The sequence below is a fragment of the Piliocolobus tephrosceles genome, chromosome 4 (assembly GCF_002776525.5).
Source record: "Piliocolobus tephrosceles isolate RC106 chromosome 4, ASM277652v3, whole genome shotgun sequence".
NCBI lineage: Eukaryota > Metazoa > Chordata > Mammalia > Primates > Cercopithecidae > Piliocolobus > Piliocolobus tephrosceles.
Genome location: NC_045437.1, coordinates 126387098 through 126409546, shown reverse-complemented (window position 1 = coordinate 126409546; position 22449 = coordinate 126387098). Strand labels below are relative to the sequence as shown.

General features: G+C 52.1%; 2 protein-coding genes across 11 annotated transcripts in view; one reads left to right on the top strand and one right to left on the bottom strand.

Annotated features, from left to right (window-relative positions):
• TCOF1 (treacle ribosome biogenesis factor 1) overlaps positions 1–7895 on the top strand; it is a 43401-nt gene extending 35506 nt beyond the window's left edge. For 6 of the 9 annotated variants that reach the window (XM_023226983.2, XM_023226979.2, XM_023226982.2 and 3 more), the window contains 4 exons: positions 2065–2625; positions 4093–4187; positions 4761–4809; positions 5549–6045. In XM_023226983.2, coding sequence (XP_023082751.2) covers positions 2065–2625; positions 4093–4187; positions 4761–4787 — 683 coding nt within the window. In that variant the 3' untranslated portion in view covers positions 4788–4809; positions 5549–6045. Of the gene's footprint in view, positions 1–2064; positions 2626–4092; positions 4188–4760; positions 4810–5548 lie in introns of those variants that run through there. The other 3 variants (XR_002734694.2, XR_002734692.2, XM_023226978.2) reach the window with 2 other exon arrangements.
• Positions 7358–18571, bottom strand: CD74 (CD74 molecule). Of its 2 annotated transcripts, XM_023226984.2 has the most exons (9): positions 18260–18566; positions 12821–12993; positions 12555–12628; positions 11948–12010; positions 10762–10857; positions 10367–10454; positions 8835–9026; positions 8275–8337; positions 7358–7960 (listed from the first exon to the last, which is right to left on the bottom strand). In XM_023226984.2, exons 1-9 carry the CDS (start codon positions 18382–18384, stop codon positions 7950–7952), a joined length of 885 nt encoding a protein of 294 aa, XP_023082752.1. In that variant the 5' UTR covers positions 18385–18566; the 3' UTR covers positions 7358–7949. The 2 variants fall into 2 exon arrangements, with proteins under 2 accessions (XP_023082752.1, XP_023082753.1); XM_023226985.2 differs by lacking the exon at positions 8835–9026 and having other exon boundaries at positions 18260–18571.
• Positions 18572–22449: the final 3878 nt, after the last annotated feature.

Sequence of the window (22449 nt, the reverse complement as noted above, 5' to 3'; positions counted from 1 at the left end):
CCGTAAATAGGCTCACGGTGTGGGGTGCGGGCCGTGGGCCCCAGAGGATAGCTTAGACAGTAGGCTGACAGTGATGTCTGGAGGGCACTCAGCACATGCAGGAGACCCCAGGCAATAGACTGGCCCCAGGCTGTTCCCATTCACTGTAAAGCCTTGGAAATCCCCTGGCCACTCTGAGCCTCTTTGTCTTAACTATACAAAGCAGGAGTTGATGTATCCCGTCTGTGTCAAGGCATGGCACGTGTAGAAAATAGTCACATGGTGTTTGGAGGGCAGAATGGAGTATTCCAGTCACCCAACCTCTGGGGCATCCACTATCCCTGACCCTACTGGAGCTGAGGTCAAATATATACCAGCTGGGCACACCTGGGACAGCTCCAGGGCTTCCCCAGCCTTGGTGTTCTGCGTATTTGCAGATAAGCAGCAGAAAAGTGGGCTGGGCGCAGTGACTCGTGCCTGTAATCCCAGCACTTTGGGAGGCCAGAGCAGGCAGCTCACTTGATGTCAGGAGTTCAAGACCAGCCTGGCCAACATGGTGAAACCTTGTCTCTACTAAAAATACAAAAAACTAACCAGCGTGATGGCAGGTGCCTGTACTCCCAGCAACTCAGGAGGCTAAGGCAGGAGAATTGCTTGAACCTGGGAGGTACAGGTTGCAGTGAGCCGAGATTGCACCACCGTACTCCAGCCTGGGCAACAGAGCAAAACTCTGTCTCAAAAAAAGCAGCAGCAGAAAAGTGGGCTCTGGGGGGAGAGGTTGCCGGAGCTAACTGTGCCCTCCCCAGCTTCCCTCTCTGTTGGCTCCTGCCATCTTGAAGAATCCCCAAAGGATGGAATTGGGCCTCTAGCTGTCCCGGGGCTCCCTCTGCTTAACCTGGCCTGCCCTGCCCAGCCCACCTCCCCCAGCCCACTGCAGCTCTAGAGCCAAAAGTTGCCAGAGATCCCGGGTGGGGCTGAGGGGCCAGGCTCACTGCATGCTGCAGGGGGCAGCCCTAGCCTCAGTGTGAAATGAGTGTCACATGGAGTGTGACATGGAGTATCCACCTGGGCCTTCCTCCAGGCAAACATCTCCAGGGCCAAACCACCAAGCCACCTTTCAGATCCCAGCGTGCAGGAGTGTTGTGCCCATGAGACCCAGAATGGGGCAGAGACCTCCAAGTCACCTGGAAAGTTAGAGATGGCGAGGGGACCGACCCAGTCATGGGGCTTTCAGCCGCGGCTTGCCCCGGCTGGGTCGGAAGAGAATTGCTGCTCACTTTCTTCCCCAACATTCTTTGTGAGAGGCGGTGCAACAAGGAGACATTTTAGAGGGGGCTGTGGAAGGTTTTTTTTTTTACACGTGTAGTCAGCACACAATTATCAAAGGCAAGCAGAGGCGTGGAAAATTCTAAACAAAGGCTGCACCAGAAGTCTCTCTGGCAGGCAGTAAACCTGCTTAGTCAGCCACCACGTGTGTATACACTGCACCCAGCACTCCCTACCTTGCCTGGACACCCTGACCAGGAAGGGCTGAGTGTGGGTAATCATCATTTGAATGTCTACCTGGCCCCCACTTTTATTATAAGTCTACAATGTATCATAGGTAGCCTTACTGTTCATCTACCCCTCAGGTTATAGACAGGGAAACCAGGCCCTGGGAGGAGACGGGTCCTGGCCAGAATCACACTGAACGTTGGTGGGAAAGTCAGACCTAGAACCCAGGTCTCCTTCCTCCCAGCTCCACACTCCATCTCCCTCCCGTCGGACTTTTCATTTCATTGATAGATTTCAGGCCCTTTCATTCACATTCTGGAGTCATTTTCTGTCTCCTACCCTAACTGAAGTTTTTAGTGTAAAGAGACAGGGAAAAGCTGTAAGTTAGAAATGAAGTCAGAGTGTGAAATTGGTGGAAAGATGTGAGCTTAGGAGACCGGCTGGGCAGAGTGACCACCAAGACTTGCTCTCCACCTCTGTGCCATTGTAAGAAAAGATGGAGTCACTCCCTGTACCCTCTTCGCTCTTGGGTACCATTAAGATCTGTCCCGAACTCTCCCAGATCTGTGACCCCACATTCTCTCTCCATAGGTAGAAAAGAGGCTGCTTCAGGCACCACACCTCAGAAGTCCCGGAAGCCTAAGAAAGGGGCTGGGAACCCCCAAGCCTCAACGCTGGCGCTGCAAAGCAACATCACCCAGTGCCTCCTGGGCCAACCCTGGCCCCTGAACGAGGCCCAGGTGCAGGCCTCGGTGGTGAAGGTCCTGACCGAGCTGCTGGAACAGGAAAGAAAGAAGGTGGTGGACGCCACCAAGGAGAGCAGCAGGAAGGGCTGGGAGAGCCGCAAGCGGAAGCTATCGGGAGACCAGCCAGCTGCCAGGACGCCCAGGAGCAAGAAGAAGAAGAAACTGGGGGCCGGGGAAGGTGGGGAGGCCTCTGTGTCCCCAGAAAAGACCTCCACGACTTCCAAGGGGAAAGCAAAGAGAGACAAAGCAAGTGATGATGTCAAGGAGAAAAAAGGGAAGGGGTCTCTTGGCTCCCAAGGGGCCAAGGATGAGCCAGAAAAGGAGCTTCAGAAGGGGATGGGGAAGGTTGAAGGTGGAGATCAAAGCAACCCAAAGAGCAAGAAGGAGAAGAAGAAATCCGACAAGAGTGAGTGACCTCTTCTCCCGGCCCACCCTGAGGGCTGCTGGGCACCCCACGGGGGCGGGAGGGACTCTTAGCCAGCACCTGGTCTAATTCCTCCCATGTAGAAAGGAGAGGCTGAGACCAGCCTGGCCAACATGGCGAAACCCTGTCTCTACTAAAAATACAAAAAATTAGCTGAACGTGGTGGCAGGCACCTGTAATCCCAGCTAAATGGGAGGCTGAGGCAGGAGAATTGCTTGAACCCGGGAGGCGGAGGTTGCAGTGAGCCAAGATCATGCATATGCACTCCAGCCTGAAAGAGCGAGACTGTCAAAAAAAAAAAAAGGCTAAGAAGTGATTTGTCCAGAGTCATGGGGGCAGTTTGTGGCAAAGCCAGAACTCGATTCCAGAGCACTTGGGCCAGCACTGCCAGGAATGCTCCAGAAGGACGAGGAGTAATGTCCTCTTTCCCCAAGCCCAGTGCAGCAGATCTTGGAGGAACCTGCTTCTCCAGCCAGCTCCTGGGTGCAGAATGGACCGGGAACCAGACTGTCAAAATCCTCATCCCAAACCCCATCTTCTCTCTAGACCTCAGTTTTCCCTCCATAGTAACACTGGCCCTTTACTGAGTGTTACTCTAGAGACTCGGCTTAACAGCAGGACCTCATTTAGGTAGAAATGAGGCTCAGCAGGTAGAAAACTGAGGCTCAGAGAAGTAGAGATGCTGTTCAGGGCCACAGAGTTTTACTAGGTGGAGCCAGAGTCCAACCTAGGCAGCACTCTCGAGCATCACCCTGGATGGTGGGATGCCAGTGATGCCCGAAGAGCCAGCTTGTTCTAGAACAAAAGTCAGGCACCCTCAGCAGAATATGCAGCTCCTTGGTGCTCAGAACTGTGCTAGATTTCCATTTACAGTACGGAGAAAAGTTAGTGTCCATAATTTTGCAGGAGTTTTAAAAAGTGAGTTGACCTAAAGAAAAATGGTAGTCATCCAGGTGGTCCATGGATGGGACAGAAATCATGAGCTGGCCCTGCTGGGTGGTCATCACAGCTGCCAGCCCGTTTTATTTTTATTTTTGAGACGGGGTCTTGCTGTGTCACCCAGGCTGGAGTGCAGTGTCAGGAACACAGCTCACTGCAGCCTCAGCCTCCCAAGCTCAAGCAATCCTCTTGCCTCAGCCCCCCAGATAGCTGGGACCACAGGCATGCACCACCATGCCCAGCTAATTTTTTGTATTTTTTGTAGAGACAGGTCTCACTATGTTGCCCAAGCTGGTTTTGTACTCCTGGGCTTGAGCGATCCACCTGCCTCAGCCTCCCAAAGTGCTGGGATTGCAGGCATGAGCCACTGTGCCCAACCCTGCTGGCCTGTTGTGATGGCTCCCAGTGGTGTGGGGAGAACTGGGAGCCCTACCCTGTGCACCTCCCAACATTGACCCCAGCACTTAGGATTACCGTCTGTTGTTCAAGAACTTTATTTTTTTCCTTCAGGAAAAAAAGACAAGGAAAAAAAAGAAAAGAAGAAAGCAAAAAAGTCCTCAACCAAAGATTCTGAGTCACCGTCCCAGAAGAAAAAGAAGAAAAAGGTAGAGAGTTCCTGAGGGGTCTCAGGCCAGAAAACGGACCCAAACCCAAGCCCCCTCCTACACACCCAGACCTGGTTCCTGCCCCCTTCCCATTTCCAGGGCCCAGTGGGAGGCGTCATAAGTTGTGACACACCAGGGAAGAGGCTGGCAGTGCATGTTCCCTGAGCATGTGGAAGCCACAGAAGTGGGCTGCCTGAGGTAGAAGGGTGTTGGGGAAGGAAGGAGAGACTCCCCCCGTCCAGCACAGGGAAACCAGGTAGACTGGCAGGTTTCCAGGTGAGAGGAAACGTTGCCTGGGCTGCGTGTGCCCCAGCTGGCAGGCTAGCCCTGCACAACAGCTGTCCTTACGGCCTGGGGCCTCAGCACCTCAGACACAGATGAAGTTCTCACCTTGAGCAGCAGGGCCTCAGCTGTATTTAGGAGAGCTGAACATCTGTTTGCCTCTGCCCTTGGAGGTTCCTGCAGAGCCAGTATCTGTTCTAGAGGAATTCACTAGTCCTCAGGAGTTGGGGGCAGCAGTGGGTGGGGGAAAAGCTACAGGTCTGAGAGCCTCTTGTACTTCCCTCCTCACAGAAGAAGACAGCAGAGCAGACTGTGTGACGGGCACCAGCACCAGGCACAGGTACGCTTCCCAATCATTCCTGAGCATTCAGGGCGGGAGGACAGCTCTGGCATCCAGTGTTGTCCCAGAGAGCCAGGCAGACCTGATAGGTGGGCTCTAAGGGGAAGGAGGCTGGGGAAAGAGGTTCTATTGCCAAGGGTCTGTGGGGCCGGTGGGATGACATCAGGAGCTGGCGCTGCAGCATCAGAAGGATCCAGAACAGTAATGGCAGTGGCTGACACTGAGTGCACCCTGGGTGCAGGTGCTGTGCATGCTTTAGGGAGTGCGCCCTGGGATGAAGCCTGTTTGTAGGTGAGGTCGGATACAGGTTGGTTTCTCCTTCACTTGGGTCCAGTTCCTTTTCCTCGTGATCCTGTAACTTGGGCATTTCCTTTTGGGAAGGAAGATGGTTTGCTCAATATAAGCTATCACCGTGGATCTATGCTTCCCTATGGAGGACAGGCCCTGCCAAGTGGTGGTGACAATTAGCTGCTCCACCTGGCTGTGCTGGCCCTGAGGTCACCCAGCCTCCTGTAAAGGGGAGTGATGCAGAGCCCGCCTCCTGGGCCAGTGGTGAGGCTTATGTGAAGCTCAGCTAAACACTGAAGGACTCAGCCCAGTTCCCCGAACATTCCAAGTGCTAAAAAAATGTCTGCTTTGGTTAGTGCCTCTCCCCTGCATTGGAGATGCCAGGTTTCATTTTCCTTGCCGGGGAAAAGGGTCAGGAAATTTGACGTCTGCGTGTGTTTCCTTCCCCCAGGGATTTCCTAGCCGAGCAGTGGCCATCCCCATGCCTCTGACTTCCGCCGACCTCTGCCCACCATGGGCTGGAACTAAACTGTTACCTTCCCTCACTCTATAGAAGAAGACAGCCAGCTGCAGGGGTCCCTGTGCTGGCCAAGCCAGTGAGCCTGCAGGGAGGCTGGTCCGAGGAGAAAGTGGACCAGCTCCCATGACCTCATCCCACTCCCCCAATACAGGACACTTCGTATAGATGTGTACAGTATATGTATTTTTGTAAGTGACCTCCTCTCCTTCCGCAGACCCCACAGGCCCAAAGGCTTCGGGACTTCCCACCGCCTTGCTCCACAGATCCAGCTAGGCCTGACCTGTGCTTCATCCCATGCCACTCGGTCTCTGGCTGATCCCGAGGCTTTGTCTTCCTCTCATCAGTTCTTTTGGTTGTGTTTTCTGGTTTTTTTTTAAATAACTCAAAAAAATAAAAGACTTAGAGGAAGGGTGCAAGCTCCCAGTGCATCTGGGGCACACATTTCTCGGGACTGTCTTGCCGACACTCGGGATTCCTTCTTGCCTGCGTGTTGAGGCTGTGGGTGACTGGTTAGTGGGTCAGGCGGTGAGCTTAAGAGACGCAGTGAAGTGCCTGGGTGCTGAATTGGTGAGGAAGGCTTCCTGGATGAGGCGGCATCTAAACTAAAGGATGGTCATGGTTGATTTCCTGTTGCCAGAGTAAGTCATGCAAATACCCAAAGACAAGAAATGGAAGGGGCTGAGAATCCTTGAGTTAGGCCTCAACCTAGGGGCAGGCTCCCTGGAGGTGCATGGTGAACAGCTGTGGCAGGCACAGCAGGTCTAGGAAAGTCGGGAGTGAGGTGCCCCTCACATGGAGCTCACCATGATTCTGTGGTGGTGAGGGTGCAAGTGGATGAACATGAAAGACAGGATGATGTCTTGGGTGTGGACTGAGGGAGGGGAGGGGTAGCAAGGGAGGTGGTCTGCTGCTCTGGGCTGGGAATGCAGAAGCCCACTTCCCTGGGCCCAGAGCCATATGGAACACCAGGGGTCCTGGAGATGTCTCCAAAGCTTTTAGCCTCATACTGGAAACAGCCAGAGGCAGTGCAGAAAAGGAATGCGCGGCTGGAGGTGTCAGAGACCCAGGTTGGCATCCAGCTGCACCCTTGACTCGGGGCCTGGGGCCAGACCCTCCCCCATCTGGCCTCTCCTCTGAAGCATCCTCTGAAGCATGTTGCTCTAGAACACAACTACAGAGTAGTGTCCTCATTGGGCCTTGTTTGACCCACAGCAAGACTTGAAAATTAAACATGGGGTGGATTGCACGGCAGTTGTTGATTTCTGGCTCCTCTTAAAAAGACAACATCTGGCAGCGGGGGCTGTGCTCCATCCTGGCAGCAACCAGATAGAGCTGAGTAGCAGTCAGCCCCTTAGGTAGGGCATGGGCACCCAGTCTTCCACAGTCCCCTACTTCCTGTCCATCCTGACACGGAGGCCCTGTTTCGGTTGCCATCTGTCATCACATTCGCACTGTTCTTAGTATAGAAATGAAATTGGGGACATAGGAAAATGAAAGCTGTACCAAGAAGAGCTTGTGCTTAAACTAGGCAAGAGCCTATTTCTTTTTGGAAGTAAAGAGTGTTCGTGTGTGTGAAACATGTAATCAAGTATATCTGTGTCCAAAGACTGCAGGCCCCCCCAGGCATCTCTGGGTTCCTTGGGCTGTATTCTCCCACCTAAGTGACTGGATTTAGCATCTTGAGTAACCTCTTTAGGATAAATGAACTAGATCCCAACAGAAGAGCCAGGAGCCAGAGTGTTCTACTTACTACCTTTTATTCTAACATGAACCATGGCCCTGATAGCTGATACAAGCTTGGCTGAGCAGAGGGAACTAGGGGTCAGCAGAAAGGATTATGGGTGGAAAATCTTGGCTCTCCCTTGGGGAGTGATGCTGGGGAAAGGGAAGAGAGTGGCTCAGCCTGCAGGTAAATAGGCTAGAAAAGCCGAGGCCAAAGGCCAGAGGGGAAAGGACAGTCAGCCTGTCCAGCCTGGGGGTAGGGTTATCCCTTCTTCCTGTGCCTTCCCACCTTGTCCATGAGCCCAGATCTCAGAGCCTTGTGTTGGAGGCTGCCGTGATGTCAGGAATGGGGTTCCGTCTAGCTTTTGGCCACCTCCTGGGACCTCATGCCCCTGTTGACAAACGGAGGTTGGGCAGCAGGGCCTTGCTGCATTGTTATCTGCTGTTCCGACTTGGTTTTTCGTTTCCAAGGGTGACGAAGAACCAGGTACCGGGGTTTCATGGGATGAGGTACAGGGTGGGAGATCGGGGAGGGGCTGGGGACCGAAGGGAGCAAGAAAGCTGTAGCTGTGCAGGGCCGGCAGGATGTTGAAGACCGTCTCTGCTGCTCTCACATGGGGACTGGAGAAAGAAGCGGCAGGTTGAGGTTGGGGTCCCCCATTTGTTGTCCCTGCCCCTTCCTAACATCCTGGACCTGCAGAGCAGTTGAGGACTGCCCACCCTCCCCTGCCCCCTGCTTGGGTCCAAGTAATGACCATCATGGATTTGTATAACTCCCCACAGCCCCCCAACCCTGTTCCTTCATCTGTGAAATGGACATTCCAGGGATGTTGGAGAGTGGCCCAGCGTCACACTCCTTCACCTGCCCACAAAGGAGCTGACCCCGCTGGGGATGAGCTGCTGGTGACCAGCTGCCCCTCTGCAATGGCCCTTACCTGGGCCCAGATCCTGCTTGGTCACACCCAGCCCAGAAGACGGGTCCTCCAGTTCCAGTAACTCTGCAAAGGAGCAGCAAGTCCATTTATCACTTGAAGTGCAGGCTACCTGACCCAAGATACCTGAGGGCAGTGCTTCCCACCTAGCCGCAGGCTTAATGCCTGGGAAAGCAGGTGCCCAGGGAAGGACAGCTGCAAGCGGCAACGAAGAGGTATAATGGCGGCTTGAGTGAGAAGAGGGTGATGAAATGAGATGGGTGGGCCTGTAGGACTCCTGCTTGCTAGAGAATGGTGCGTGGATGGATGAAATTCACAGATGAAAGGACTGACGGATAAGTGAACAAATAGATGAGTGGATGTAAGAGGAGAGATGACAAATGGACAAATAGGAACGCACAGATGGGTGGATGGATAAGGGGCTGGATGCATGACTACGTCACTGCCCCCAGGAACTGCCATCCCGGGTGTCCTGGTCCCATGAGCTTCAGAGGGGACCTCTTGCCCCTCAACCTTCCTAGTCCTTCCTGGTCCTCTGACACTGGCACAGTGCAACCGCTTACCACTGCAGTTCTGGTGCCCTCGGCTTCTGGTGTTGGGGACCTCCGTGCCGTTGGGGAAGACACACCAGCAATAGCCGGTGCTCCCATAGCACTGGAGCGGCAGATAGTTGCCGTTCTCGTCGCACTTGGGCCTGAATGAACCCGGGTGGACAGCAGGGATGCGGCTGACCTCTTCCTGGCACTTGGTCAGTACTGAAGGCGACAGGCATGATGAGGACACAGTGAGTGAGTGAGCTCTGAACCAGGGTCTGAGCACAGCTAGAGACCCACACACCACTGCTCTGGGCCTAATGCCTTCTTCCCAAGTGGCTTTACTCGCTCCAGCCATCACACGGTTGGGAAAACAGGCCTAGACCAACAAGGTCTGAGAGCAAAAAGGAAGTGAATGGCCATGTGTCCAGTTCACCTCAGAAATTGATGGTTTCTTCTGACACTCAAAGCCCATTACAGTTTTGGGCCAGGCACAGTGGCTCGTGCCTATAATCCCAGCACTTTGGGAGGCCAAGACAGGTGGATCACTTGAGGTCAGGAGTTCGAGACCAGCCTGGCCAACATGGTGAAACCCCGTCTCTACTAAAAATACAAAAATTACAGGCGCATGCCTGTAATCCCAGCTATTCGGGAGGCTGAGGCAGGAGAATTGCTCGAACCCAGGAGGCTGAGGTTGCAGTGAGCTGAGATCACACCACTGCATTCCAGCCTGGGTGACAGAGCCAGACTCCATCTCAAAAAAAAAAAAACAAAAACACCATTATAGTTTGGAATTGCACTTCGATTCTGATTCTAGAGAAAAGCGGTGGGCTCCTTGGTAAGTCTAAGCTTCCTGTTGCTGAGAGTTCCCAAGCAGAGAAATGGGGGTTACCATGTGTTGGAGATGTCTTAGAGGAGTTTAAGCATCAGCTAGGAGTTGTTGGAGGTAGCATGGAAGGTGCCTTCTATGAATCTGATGCAGAAACTGAGGCCCCGGCCAGGGTGGCCCTTTGACCTTCTACTTCAAGACCCTGAATCCCAGAGGGAAGAAAACTTGTCCAGAGTTACATAGCAAATTAGAGACAGCACCGGGATAGAAACAACATTCTGGCTTTGGGGCTAAAAACATCCTAGTCTGCGTTGTCCATGAGGTGGGAAATGCCCAGAGCTCTCTTGGCAACAGCTGTGACCTTGGCGCCCTCACTGGGTTGTGGGCAGCACTGGGGCAAAGTCATTACAAGGATTCCTTCCTGCGGTGTCGTGGGGCGGGTTCTGCCCCAGGCCCCCTGTGCTGTACCATCCTCCATGAGAGAGGTCCCCTGTACCCTGTGGTGACAGGCCTCTGTGGGCCCTTAGGAACCCTTACACAAGATGGGGGTGAGTCGGGGGCGGGGGACAGCCAAACCAAGAAGGAACAGACAGGAGAGAGAAGTGAGAGCTGAGAGGATGGGAGATTCCGTAGTGCTGGGACCGGGGAGTGCTGGAGGCCCCGGCCTCAGCAGCTCCAGGAGAGCCCCGAGGGTCGAGAAGCCCTTGCACCCTACAGCTCCGACTCCCTGTACCTTTTGGTGGAGCCTCAGTGGGCTTTTGCTCCAAGGAGTGCCTGCTCATTTCAAACAGGAGCCAATGGTGCATCCAACTCTCAAAGACCTAATAGGGATAGAGGTGGAGGTCAGGTTCAATAGCCACCACCAAGCCCCTACACTGCCTGGCTTTGCCCCTGGGGACAGAAACATGCGGGGCCAAATAGGGCCCCAACACCCGGGTCCAGCTGCAGCCTCTTAAAGGCCCATGGGGCTGAGCCCCACACACTGCAGCCTCCAGGTTTTGGAAGTGCTGGTAAACCCCTTCAGCTTCCTGAGAATGGCTTCCCCAGCCCACCCTCACCCCACCTCTCCCAGCCCTGCCCTAGACATCGGAGGAAAGAGACAGTTCCCACGCAGGAAAACCTGCTGACCTTCCAGTCCAAGGTCTCCATGGTGTTCTTAAGGTGTCTCAGGTTCTCCGGGAAGCTCCCCTTCAGCGGCGGGTACACCTTTAGGGGGTCGGCATTCTACAGGGTGGCAGATCAGGAAGGATGGTTCAAAAAGGGCTCCCTGGCAGGCAGTGTGAAATGTGTAGCCCATGTTCTCTTGGTCTTCCATTCTGAGGAATGGACCAGAGCCGCACCAAGCCTAAACCCTGGACTTCAGCCATGATGGGAGGGGAGGGAAGGGGTAAGGGCCATCCAGCTGTTCAGCTACAAGACTGCAGGGTTGCGAATCCAGTTCCAGACTCCAGGCAAGCTCTACCAACAAGCCCCAGTGTCCTCCCTGTGGATGGCTGCTCAGCTTTCAGGTCTCACCTGCTCCAGAAGGTGAGGACCCAACCTTGACTGCCCCCAGCTAGGCTGAGTCCTCTGCCTCTTTCTTCACAAAGCCCCCTGCACTTCTGTCATCACCTGGTCACTTGTCTGTCTCCCACACTAGCCTGGGATCCCCATGGCTTCAGGAGCTGGGTCCAATTGCTCCCCACTGTGGGCCCAGAGCCTTGCACAGTGCAGGCACAGAATAGACATGCGGTACAAATTTGGGGAGGAAAAACCAAAACTGTAGGTGTCTTGAGCAAGTCACTTCCAAGCTTTGAGCCTCAGTTTCCTTTTTTATTTTTATTTTTATTTTTTTGAGATAGAGTCTGACTCTGTCACCCAGGCTAGAGTGCAATGGTGTGATGATCTCGACTCACTGCACTTCCCAGATTAAAGTGATTCTCCTGCCTCAACCTCCTGAGTAGCTGGGATTACGAGTAGCTGGGATTACAGGTGCCTGCCACCATGCCCGGCTAATTTTTGTATTTTTAGTATAGACTTTCACTATGTTGGCCAGGCTGGTCTCAAACTCCTGACCTCAGGTGATCCACCCGCCTCAGCCTCCCAAAGTGCTGGGATTACAGTTATGAGCCGCTGCGCCCAGCCGAGCCTGTTTATCTCAAAAATGCGGAGAGGCCAGACTACATATAACATTTAAGGGTCACCCTTGTATTCAGTAATCCAGAGGGTACATGTTGAAAATCTGCCCTGAGTCAGGTATACAGGCCTTGGAGCTCGACCTGGCCAGGGTCCTGGGTGGGCAGGCAGGGTCACCGGGCTAGCTCCCTGCACTCACCTGGAGCAGGTGCATCACATGGTCCTCTGTCATGTTGCCATACTTGGTGGCATTCTGCATGGGCTGTGGGAGGAAGGAACAGAAAGTTACCAGCGCTGGTCCCTGGAGCAGGGGGTGTGGAGCAGGAGCCAGTTGCTGGGATCTAGGTAAGAGACTGGAATCCCAGGCACTTGGTCAATGGTTCCATCTCTGCCACTTCCAAACACGAGAGCTCTAGCAAGTCACTTTAGCTTTCTGCCTCAGTGTCCTCATTGATCAAACTGGCATAAGCTTTCCTGTCTAGGGTTTTGTCCGCAGCACAGTATTGTGAATATAAATACTGTCAATGCATGATAGCAAGGTCTTTGAGAATGGGAGAGGACAGTAAGATGCTATAGGAATGAGAAGCACTTTGTAAACTGTAGAGGGCTGAGCCTTCCTCCCAGGGATGGCGCCAAGAGACTCCTCACCTGTGCCCTCCACACCTGGGAGCCCTGTTCTTCCTGAGACAGGCACTGTGCCTCCCGCAGCAGTCAGGACCCCTCCCCAGCTGGGCCCTCCCCTTGGCACTGTCCTCCATCCAGGTAGGATAACCTTGCCCCTCCCACCACCCTGGGGCTGTCCTTACCCCCTGGGCTCCCATGGGTAGCGCCTGCATCAGCAGCGGGGTTGCCATGCGCATCTGGCTCACAGGCTTGGGAGCTGCGGGGACAGGAACGAGGATAAGTGTGGCCCCGGTGACCAGGGAGGAGGGTATCAGACCCAGATGAGGAAGGGCTGAAATTCCAAACCGGAGGGAGAGGACAGTGGACCCAGCTGGGTGCAGGGATGGGGGTCTCTGAGGTGAGCGACAGTGGGAGGTGGGGGGGTGTCAGGACTTAGGGGTGTACACACGCTTGGGAAGCTTCATGCGCAGGTTCTCCAGCTGCAGGTTCTGGGTGGTGACTGTCAGTTTGTCCAGCCGGCCCTGCTGCTGGTACAGGAAGTAGGCGGTGGTGGCCTGGCCAGCCAGAAGCAGAGTCACCAGGATGGAAAAGCCTGTGTACAGGGCTCCACGGCTGCACTTGCTGTGGGAGGTGGGGAGGATAGGTCAGAGGAGGATCCACAGTGGTTCTCCCCAAGGGCTGGCTAGGAATGGGGAAATGTATACCCCCATCTCAATGAGCCCCCTAAGCCACCCCTAACAAACAGTGCACTTGAAGCACCAACAATAAGCTGGCTATGGAAATGCAGCTTGAAGACCTCACCCTGCCCCTCCTTCCAACCATCGATGTGCCTGAAGTCCTCCCTGGCAGAGACCCTGCAGCTGCCACGGGCCTGACTTGAACAGAGAAGAGCAAAGAGGCATGCTCCTTGTCCTCTCTGGACCTTGGTGTCCTGCCTGTGCGATGAGGGGTTGAGGTGGGGGGAGTCTCCCCAGGCTCCCTTTGCCATGCAGATCTCCCGAGGATCGGAGTTGCCCTCAAGGGGAACGGGTTTGGTTTTTGTTTTGTTTTGTTTTTTCTGCTGGCAGGATCAACCAAGTATGTTATTTGTTTTAATGGACAAAAAATAAAAAATAAAAAAGATTGTATGTGCTTAGCAAGTAAGGGGAAGGGAGTTTTCACCCCTCTGCCCAACCTCTCACCCTCACAGTGAAATCAGATTTAAGGAGAAAAGGAAAGGAAGTGGGACCAGGACAGCAGAAAATGTGGCCCACCTGAGAAGAAGTGGGACCTGGCCATTTTAGAAGTGGGTTGGGGGAGCCTTGGACAATGTCAGGCTGAAGCAGGGCCAGGTACCACCCACTCTGGGACCATCCTCTGCCCAGGCTCTCCATGTCTTTGAGCATGTCCCTGCCAATCTCTGTGCCTCTGTTCCCTCATTTGTCACATAGGTGCCCCCACCTCTGCGATTCTAGAATTTGGCGGTTTCTTCTTTTAAGCAAGAACTCAATACAAGGGCCAAAGTATTTCAAATGGTAATATCCACCCTGCAGGGAATGGGCAGGAGTATAGGTGCCTAAGCCTGTGTGGCCTGGATGAATTTCTCATGCTCCCTAGACTCACCATCCAGACCCTCAGACCTCAGTGAGCCCTTGTATCTGTGGGCCTTCGATGCAATTTTGGGGGTGCATGCATATATTACAGTACAGGGGATGTAAGGATCCTGCCCCTGCACCCTGGGATTTTCTGATCTGTTCTTTGACGACCCCAGGGGTGGGACTACTAGGACCCTAGTCTAGGTGTTGCCAACATGAAGGTGTTGGGAGGTGATCCGGCCACAAAGTCTTCTCCCTCATGAATGGGATTAGGTGCCCTGTAAGGGGGCTTGACAGAAGGAGTTGGTTCTCTCTTGCCCTTCTGCCTTCCACCATGTGAGGACACATCAAGGAAGCCCCTCACCAGGCTGGGCGTGGTGACTCACGCCTGTAATTCCAGCACTTTGGGAGGCTGAGGTGGGTGGATCACTTGAGGCCAGGAGTTCGAGACCAGTCTGGCCAACGTGGCAAAATCCTGTCTACAAAAAATACAAAAAACAGCCAGGCATGGTGGCATGCACCTCTAATCCCAGCTAGTCAGGAGGCTGAGGTGGCAGAATTACATGAACCCGGGAGGCGGAGGTTGCAGTGAGCTGAGATCGCGCCACTGCACTCCAGCCTGGGTGACAGAAGGAGACTCTGCCTCAAAGAAAAGAAAAAAAAGAAAAGAAAAGAAAGAGGGAGGGAGGGAAGGAAGGAAGGCAAGCAAGCTAGGCCGGGTGCGGTGGCTCACACCTGTAATCCCACTTTAGGAGGCAGAGACAGGCAGATCACCAGAGGTCAGGAGTTCGAGACCAGCCTGGCTAACGTGGTGAAACCCTGTCTCTACTAAAAATACAAAAGTTAGCCGGGCATGGGCCAGGTGCGGTGGCTCACGCCTGTAATCTCAGCACTTTGGGAGGCCAAGGCTGGTGGATCACCTGAGGACAGGAGTTCCAGGCCAGCCTGACCAACATTGGCAAAACCCTGTCTCTACCAAAAATACAAAAATTAACCAGGCGTGGTGGTGAGCACCTGTAATCCCAGCTACTCGGGAGGCTGAGGCAAGAGAATCACTTGAACCTGGAAGGTGAAGTTTGCAATGAGCTGAGATCATGTCATTGCACTCCAGCCTGGGCAACAGAGTGAGATTCCATCTCAAAAAACAAAAAAAAAACAACAAAAAACCCCACACACATGTGTATATATATATGTGTGTGTGTGTGTGTATGTATGTGTGTGTGTGTGTATGTATGTGTGTGTGTGTATATATATATGTGTGTATATATATATGTGTGTGTGTGTGTATATATATATATATATATATAGTGAGCTGAGATTGTGCCAGTGCACTCCATCCTGGGGGATAGACTGAGACTCTGTCTCAAAAAACATAACCAAACAAAAACAAAAAAAAGAAAGCCGCTTCAGAACTGTGAGAAATAAATTTCTGCGGTTTTTTTTCTTTTTTGTAAATTACACAGTCTGTTGTATTCTGTTAAAGCGGCACAAAATGGACTAAGACAGACCCATTGCGGACTGCCAGGATGAGGCTGCACCCTGCCTGCTCCAGCAACCAGCAAGGATGGTTTAGGAAGCTCCAGGAGTCCCTTCTGCCTAGTAACTCATGACATCACAGACTGTCTCATTCTCATTGGCTTGCTGCGTGTCAGTCTGTGCTTTCTGGGGTAAGGCCCCGCCCAAGGGAGAGTTATTCTAGAAGGAAACAGCAAAAACCCGACACGGGGGCGGGGAAAGTGGGGAGACTAGACAGGAAGCGAAAACAAATTCTACTTCTTGGCCTTACTAAGGAACAGGGGTAGCCTGGCCTGGGTTCAGGCTCTCCAGCCTCATCCTCCACCTATTCAGTGCTTCTGCAACCCCACACCCAATTCAAGCCCCAGCTCTACCTCCCACACGCGACATGGGAAAGTACCTTCCCCTGTCTGCCCCACAGTTCCTCAGGAGGCCTAAGAATCTAGAGATTCACCCTGAAGACGAGACCACATAACCTGGATTGGAATCCTGGCTCTGGAGTCCGTTAGTTCTGGGACCATCTAAGTTGCTTTACCCTCTGTGTGAGTAAAATCGGGTAAAACATCTGCTCCAAGGCTGTTACGTTCAATAAGATGATGAGGGTAAAGCTCTTGGCTCCACACCTAGCGCATTGTTAGCACTCTATAAATAAATTACACTCAGTGCGATTCTCAGGGAGTTTGTAGTTAAGTTTAGCATCTGCTTTTCTTCCTCTTTATGCATCTTGAACGCCTGTCCCCTGGTTCTGGTAGAGTGCCAACTCTTGTCACCCCCCTCTTTATTTCCTCATTTATACTACCTTCTTCTGCAATTTAAAAAATAAAATAAAATAAAAATAAAAGCCAAAGTCAGGAGCCAACCAGAGCTAGCAGGAATCATGACACAGATGTTGCCAGGCAGAAGCATTCAGAAAAGCCTCCAAAACAGGCTCCAGTCTGGAATGGCTTAAGCACACATGGCCAGCTTTAGAAGCAGTAACTGAATAAAGGGAAAACTAAGCAAGGATTAGACAAGGGGACATGCACTCTGAACACTGAGCCCAACTGGGTCTGTAAAGCACTGAGTGGTTGGAGCTCAGAGGGGTCCCACCTCCCCTCCCCACAAAATGCACCTCTGAAAGGGGGCCAGATGGAGGAGTGAGCTCACACTTTGATGTCAGACTAGTCCTGGTTCAAATTCTGCCTCCAACCACTCACTAGCTATGATTTCTTGGGTAAGTCACTTACCACTGTGAGCCTCAATTTCCTCTTCTGTAAAAAGGGACAACAAAAGTACCTGATTCATAGGGTGACTGTAAGAATTAACATTGAGTTTAGCCCTTACATATGTGTCCCGCAAATAATCATAGTACTAACTAACAGTGGCTGAGGCCTGGTGACAGGTACACCGTGGATGAGAACTATTGTGGCTATTATATTTATTACTGAGACTCAGGGAGAGGCAGTGATTTATCCAAGGTCGCGCGTGGCCTAGACCAGAATCCATTCCTCACAAAAGAGTCTGCCCTCCTTGCCTTGAGATTCCCTGGGGTTTTCACAGGCCACAGCTCTAATGGTCTGCAGGGGGTTACCTTGTTCCTCAGAACATAGCTTGTCATAACATCTCTGCAGGGCTCTCCCAAACCCCTTTCTGCCTGGCAACAGCTGACATCACACCTAGCTGTAAGTCCCTGTAGATCGCAAATTACTTTTTGAAGATTGGAGTAGCAGGGCCATTGGGGTAACAGCCTTCTAGCCCTTTTTGAGGGAAACACATGGGTGAGGCTATTCTGGGGCTGGGAAGTGGGGCCTAGGGTCCTCTGGATGGCTGTGCTGGCCTCTGGCTGCAAGGGAGAGGGGCACAGGCAAGGACATGACCCCGATCAGCCCTGAGCCCCCTCCAGAAATTTAACCAAAGCCTGTCCCTCCTTTCTTGCCTGCCCCCAACATCTCACAATCCCTTCTGTGATGGCAGAACGTCTCCATCTACTCTGTAGACACCTGCAACTATCATTCCCCTGATCCATGGTAATTAGGAGGGAAATCCTCTGTGAAGAACTGCTTCTACCATCCTCTTTTAGAAACTCTGTTTCTCCACTGGGATCTTGAACATTTTCAAAATCTGGTCCAAGGTCTTTATTTTTATTTTATTTTATTTTATTTATTTATTATTTTTTTGAGATAGAGTGTCACTCTGTTGCCCAGGGTGGGGTACAGTGGCACGATCTTGGCTCACTGCAACCTCTGCCTCCCAGGTTCAAGTAATTCTCATGCCTCAGCTTCCCAAGTAGCTGGGACTACAGGTGTATACCACCATGCCTGGCTAATTTTTGTATTTTTAGTAGAGACAGGGTTTCAACATGTTGGCCAGGCTGGTCTCGAACTCCTGGCCTCAGCTGATCTGCCTGCCTTAACCTCCCAAAGTGCTGGGATTACAGGCGAGAGCCGCCACGTGCAGCCTGGTCCAAGGCCTTTAACCTAGCATTCACGGCCCAGCTTCAGTGGGGTCTCAAAGCCCCTGGATAGCATGTGAAACTCTAGGGAGAGAACCCAGGCTCTCTTCTGCTTTTCAGAAGGAGGGGGTCTGATGCAAGGAAAGTTACAAACTCCTGCTCTTAAAGGAACCCCTTCATTTGACAAGAGAGGGAGCCGGAGCCCAAAGCAGGCCAAAGACTTGCTCAAAATCACCCAAAAAGTCAATGTTAGAGTCAGAGCCTGAATCCCTCTTTCCTGTGACTCCCGGCCAGTGCTTCTTCCCAGCACATGCGCACGGCTCTGCAGTCCAGGATTTGTGTGCCCTTTCCTGGTGCTCACACATACCTCTCCGGGATTCCAGGGCGCCGGCCCAGCATGGGCAGTTGCTCATTGTTGGAGATCAGGTCGCGCTGGTCATCCATGACTGGCTTCTGATCTTCCTGACAGCTCCTCCTGCTGCTCCTGTACATCTGGGACCCTGAACCCCTGGCTCACCTCTTAAAGTTGGCGCTGGAGAGGAATCTGATTCGTCCACAGGAGGCCACTCCGCCCACTTGGTAGATGTGGAAGTGAAAGCTACAAAGTCTGGAAATACCCCACTTTGGTGAAGCTGCCTTTTGAGGGGCAGGATGTGGGGCGGGGGGGCTCCCCAGACAGGTAGGAAGGCCAGCACGATCCCATTGGCTGCCCAGGGCCCTCATCACTTGTTTCTGGGCAGGCCTTTGGATTCATAAGGCTCTTTGAATGTTTGAAGAAACAGGCATATGTCCACTCCCTAGACAGGAAAGCACTTTGAATCAGAAGATACCTTTGTCTCCCCTTCTCACCCACAGATGAGTGGGTGCAGAAAGGGGCTGTGCACCTTCAGTGAGCTCAGACAAGTCCCCTTCTCTGGCCTCCGTTATGTCGTCTCAAACATGCGGGAGGAAGTTTGGACTACCTGCAGGGGTGAAAACATTTCTTTTCTTTCCCTGTTTAGGTTCTTAGTTGAGATACTCCCCTGAAAACAAAAGTCAAGTTAACAAAAGAAAAACCAGCCAAAGTTTATTAACACATGCTGAACCCATTATGCAGTAGCGGCCTCAGTTGAGAAGTATTTCTCTCTCAAGGCAGTGGTTTAGGGGCCTTGCTTAAATAGTATTTTAACAAAGAGCCGTAAGTCCCATAGAGTGACAGGACAGAGAAGAGGATATCTTCAGGGTTCCAAAGGGCTGGAACTGTAGGAAGATAAGTGTATGGAAAGAGTCAAGTCTGATCCAGGATCCTCTGAGCTCTGTTTCTGTACTGATCAAGGCAGAGAGGAGGGGCAGAGGGTACTCCTGGGTTTTAACCTTTTACCTTTAACTAAAATCCGCAGGGCTTTAAAGAGGAATATTTGGGTTTCCTTCAAACCTGACAGTCCATGGTTTTAAGGCTCCGGCACTCAGACTTGCCTCCACTTACTAAGGTTTCCTTCATGCCAGGCACGTTGTCCATGCTTTGTTTCCTGTGATCTTTACGGAGGCCCTTTGAGGAGGGTTTCATCATCTCCATGGACAGATAGGGACACGGGGGCTCTTGTCCAGGATCACACCTCCAGAAAGTGGTGGAGCCTGCGTTTTTAACCACTCTACCCCTCTGCCTCCTTGTGTGGTTCAGATCCAGGAGAATGGGGGCCTGTGCTGGGAGGCAAGAGGGACTGGGAAAGGGTGCCTGGGGGGATGGGACTGTGTTGACAAGGCTCCTGTGCTGTGACATAGTGAAAAACGTCTCTGGTCTCTGTCCCTGGCTCCTGACGCAAGGACCACGAAGAATCTCCAGAATAAGGCTGGGTGTGGTGGCTCACACCTGTAATCCCAGCACTTTGGGAGGCTGAGGCGGGGAGGATCACTTGAGGTCAGGAGTTCGAGACTTGCCTGGCCAACATGGTGAAACCCTGTCTCTACAAAAAATATAAAAATTAGCCAGGTGTGGTGGCACACGCCTGTAATCCCAGCTACTTGGGAGGCTGAGGCAGGGGAATTGCTTGAACCTGGGAGGCGGAGGCTGCAGTGAGCCAAGAACGCACCACTGCACTCCAGCCTGGGTGACAGAGCAAGACTCTGTCTCACAAACAGAAACAAGCAAACAAACAAACAAAAAAGACCAGACACAGTGGCTTACGCCTGTAATCCCAGCACTTTGGGAGGTCGAGGCGGGTGTATCACGAGGTCAGGAGCTCGAGACCAGCCTGGCTAACATGGTGAAAGCCCGCTACTAAAAACACAAAAATTAGCCGGACATGTTGGTGTATGCCTGTAGTCACAGCTACTCGAGAAGCTGAGGCAGGAGAATCGCTTGAACCCTGGAGGCGGAGGTGTGAGATGGCGCCACTGCACTTCAGCCTGGGCAACAGAGCGAGACTCCGTCTCAAAAAAAAAAGTATCCCCAGAGTGAGAACAATGTCTTTTTTTATATATTCAGGAAATGCTGGTGACTGAAAGGCCCTAGTTTGCTTCAGATGGGGGCTGGGTGCCGTGTGAGGAGAGGGTTGGGACTTTCAGACTTCACCCCCACCCACCCCATCCCGACTTCCAGAGAGGAGAGAGGGGTTGGAGGTTGAGCTCAATCCGTGATGTAACCAACCATGTCCACATAATGGAACTTGCATAAAAATCCCAAACAACTAGGTTTGGAGAGCTTTCAAGTAGACGAACACATCCATGTGCCAGGAGGGTGGTGCACCCCAACTCCACAAGGACAGGGACAGACAGGCTCCTGTGTTCAGGACCCCTCCCGCACACCGTACGCTATGGACCTCTTCATCAGCTGCTCATCTATATCCTTTATAATAAACTGGTAATAGTAGGTAAAGTGCTTCTCAGTTCTGTGAGCCATTATAGCCATTTGTCAAGTATGAAAAGGGAGTTGTGGGAACTCCCAATCTGTAGCCAAGTCATCAGAAGCACTGGAGGCCCGGGACTTAGGACTGGCATCTGAAGTGGATGAGTCTTGTCTGACTGAGCCCTCAACCTATGGGTTCAGATGCTAACCCCAGGCAGATAGTGTCTGAATGGAATTGAACTGTAGGATGCCCAGCTGGTGTCCAGAGAGTTAGAACATTGGTTTTGGTGTAGAAAAAATCCACACATTTGGTGTCAGAAGTGCTGTGAGTGTAACAAAACAAGTTTCCTTTCATATGCCATATTTGTTTTATTAATCTTTATGTATTGCATGTGCTTTACAATTTGCATTAATAGATTTTTTTTGTAAATTAAGACTTTGTGGTTCGAAGGTTCAATGAGACTTGGATTTCAAGAGTCAAAGGAGATAGTATATGTATTCTGGGAGGAGAGAGAAGAGCAGACATGGCCTTTGACGTGGTCAGACCTGAGTTCAAATTCCAAGTCAGAAACATCCTAGGCATGTGAGTCCCTGAGCCAGTCCCTCAACCTTTCTTTCTTTCTTTTTTCTTTTCTTTTCTTTTTTTTTTTAAGACGGAGTCTCGCTCTGTTTCCCCGGCGCGGGTACAGGGGCATGAATTCGGCTCACTGCAAGCTCCACCTCCCGGATTCACACCATCCTCCTGCCTCAGCCTCCCGAGTAGCTGGGACTACAGGTGCCCACCACCACCCCTGGCTAATTTTTTGTATTTTTTAGTAGAGACGGTGTTTCACTGTGTTAGCCAGGATGGTCTCAATCTCCTGACCTCGTGATCCACCAGCCTCAGCCTCCCAAAGTGCTGGGATTACAGGCGTGAGCCACCATGCCTGGCCCCTCAACCTCTCTGATTTTGCTTTCTGCTTTGTAATGTAGGGATGGTAATACTAGCCTTGCAGAGCTGTTAGACTAAATAAGCATTTAGCCAGAGCCTCGCACCATAGAAGATGCTGAAGATATGAAACTGGATGGAACTGGAGACATTTTGTAAGTGAAATAAGCCAGGAACAGAAAGTTAAACACAGAATGTTCTAACTCATATGTGGAAGCTAAAATAAGTTCAACTTATAGAAGTGAAAAGTAGAACAGAGGATACTAGAGGCTGCGAAGGGTAGGGGGAAGGGAGGGATGGGGATGCAAAAGGATACAAAATTGCACCGAAATAGAAGGGCTAAGTTTGTTCTATACCCCTGTGGGATGGCTATAGTTAACAATAATATATAGTTTCAAATAGCTGTGAGACAGAGCAGGGGGCCTTCTTAGGGGCTGGCCAAGCACCCCACCAACATAAAAATAGAGAAAAATATAGGCCAGAAATGGTGGCTCACACCTGTAATACCAACACTTTACCAGGTCCAGGGTGGGAGGATCACTTGAGGCCAGGAGTTCAAGGCCAGCCTGAGCAACATAGTGAGACCCCATCTCCACAAAAAATTTTCTAAAATTAGCCAGGCGTGGTGGCATGTGTCTGTAGTCCCAGCTACTCAGGAGGCTGAGGCAGGAGGATCCCTGGAGGCTTGAGTTTCCAGGCTGCAGGGAGGTGCAGTGATGCCACTGTACTGCAGCTTGGGTGACAGAGTAAGACCACCTCTAAAGAGAAAAAAAAAAAAGAACAGAAAAGAAAAAGAAACTTAAGT

Coding starts and splice junctions, on each gene's coding strand:
- CD74 (XM_023226984.2), bottom strand. CDS start 18,384: ATGTACAGGAGCAGCAGGAGGAGCTGTCAGGAAGATCAGAAGCCAGTC. Junction 12,994..18,259: donor CGCCCTGGAATCCCGGAGAG/GTATGTGTGAGC, acceptor CACCTCCCACAG/CAAGTGCAGCCGTGGAGCCC. Junction 8,338..8,834: donor AGGGCACCAGAACTGCAGTG/GTAAGCGGTTGC, acceptor GCTCCTTTGCAG/AGTTACTGGAACTGGAGGAC.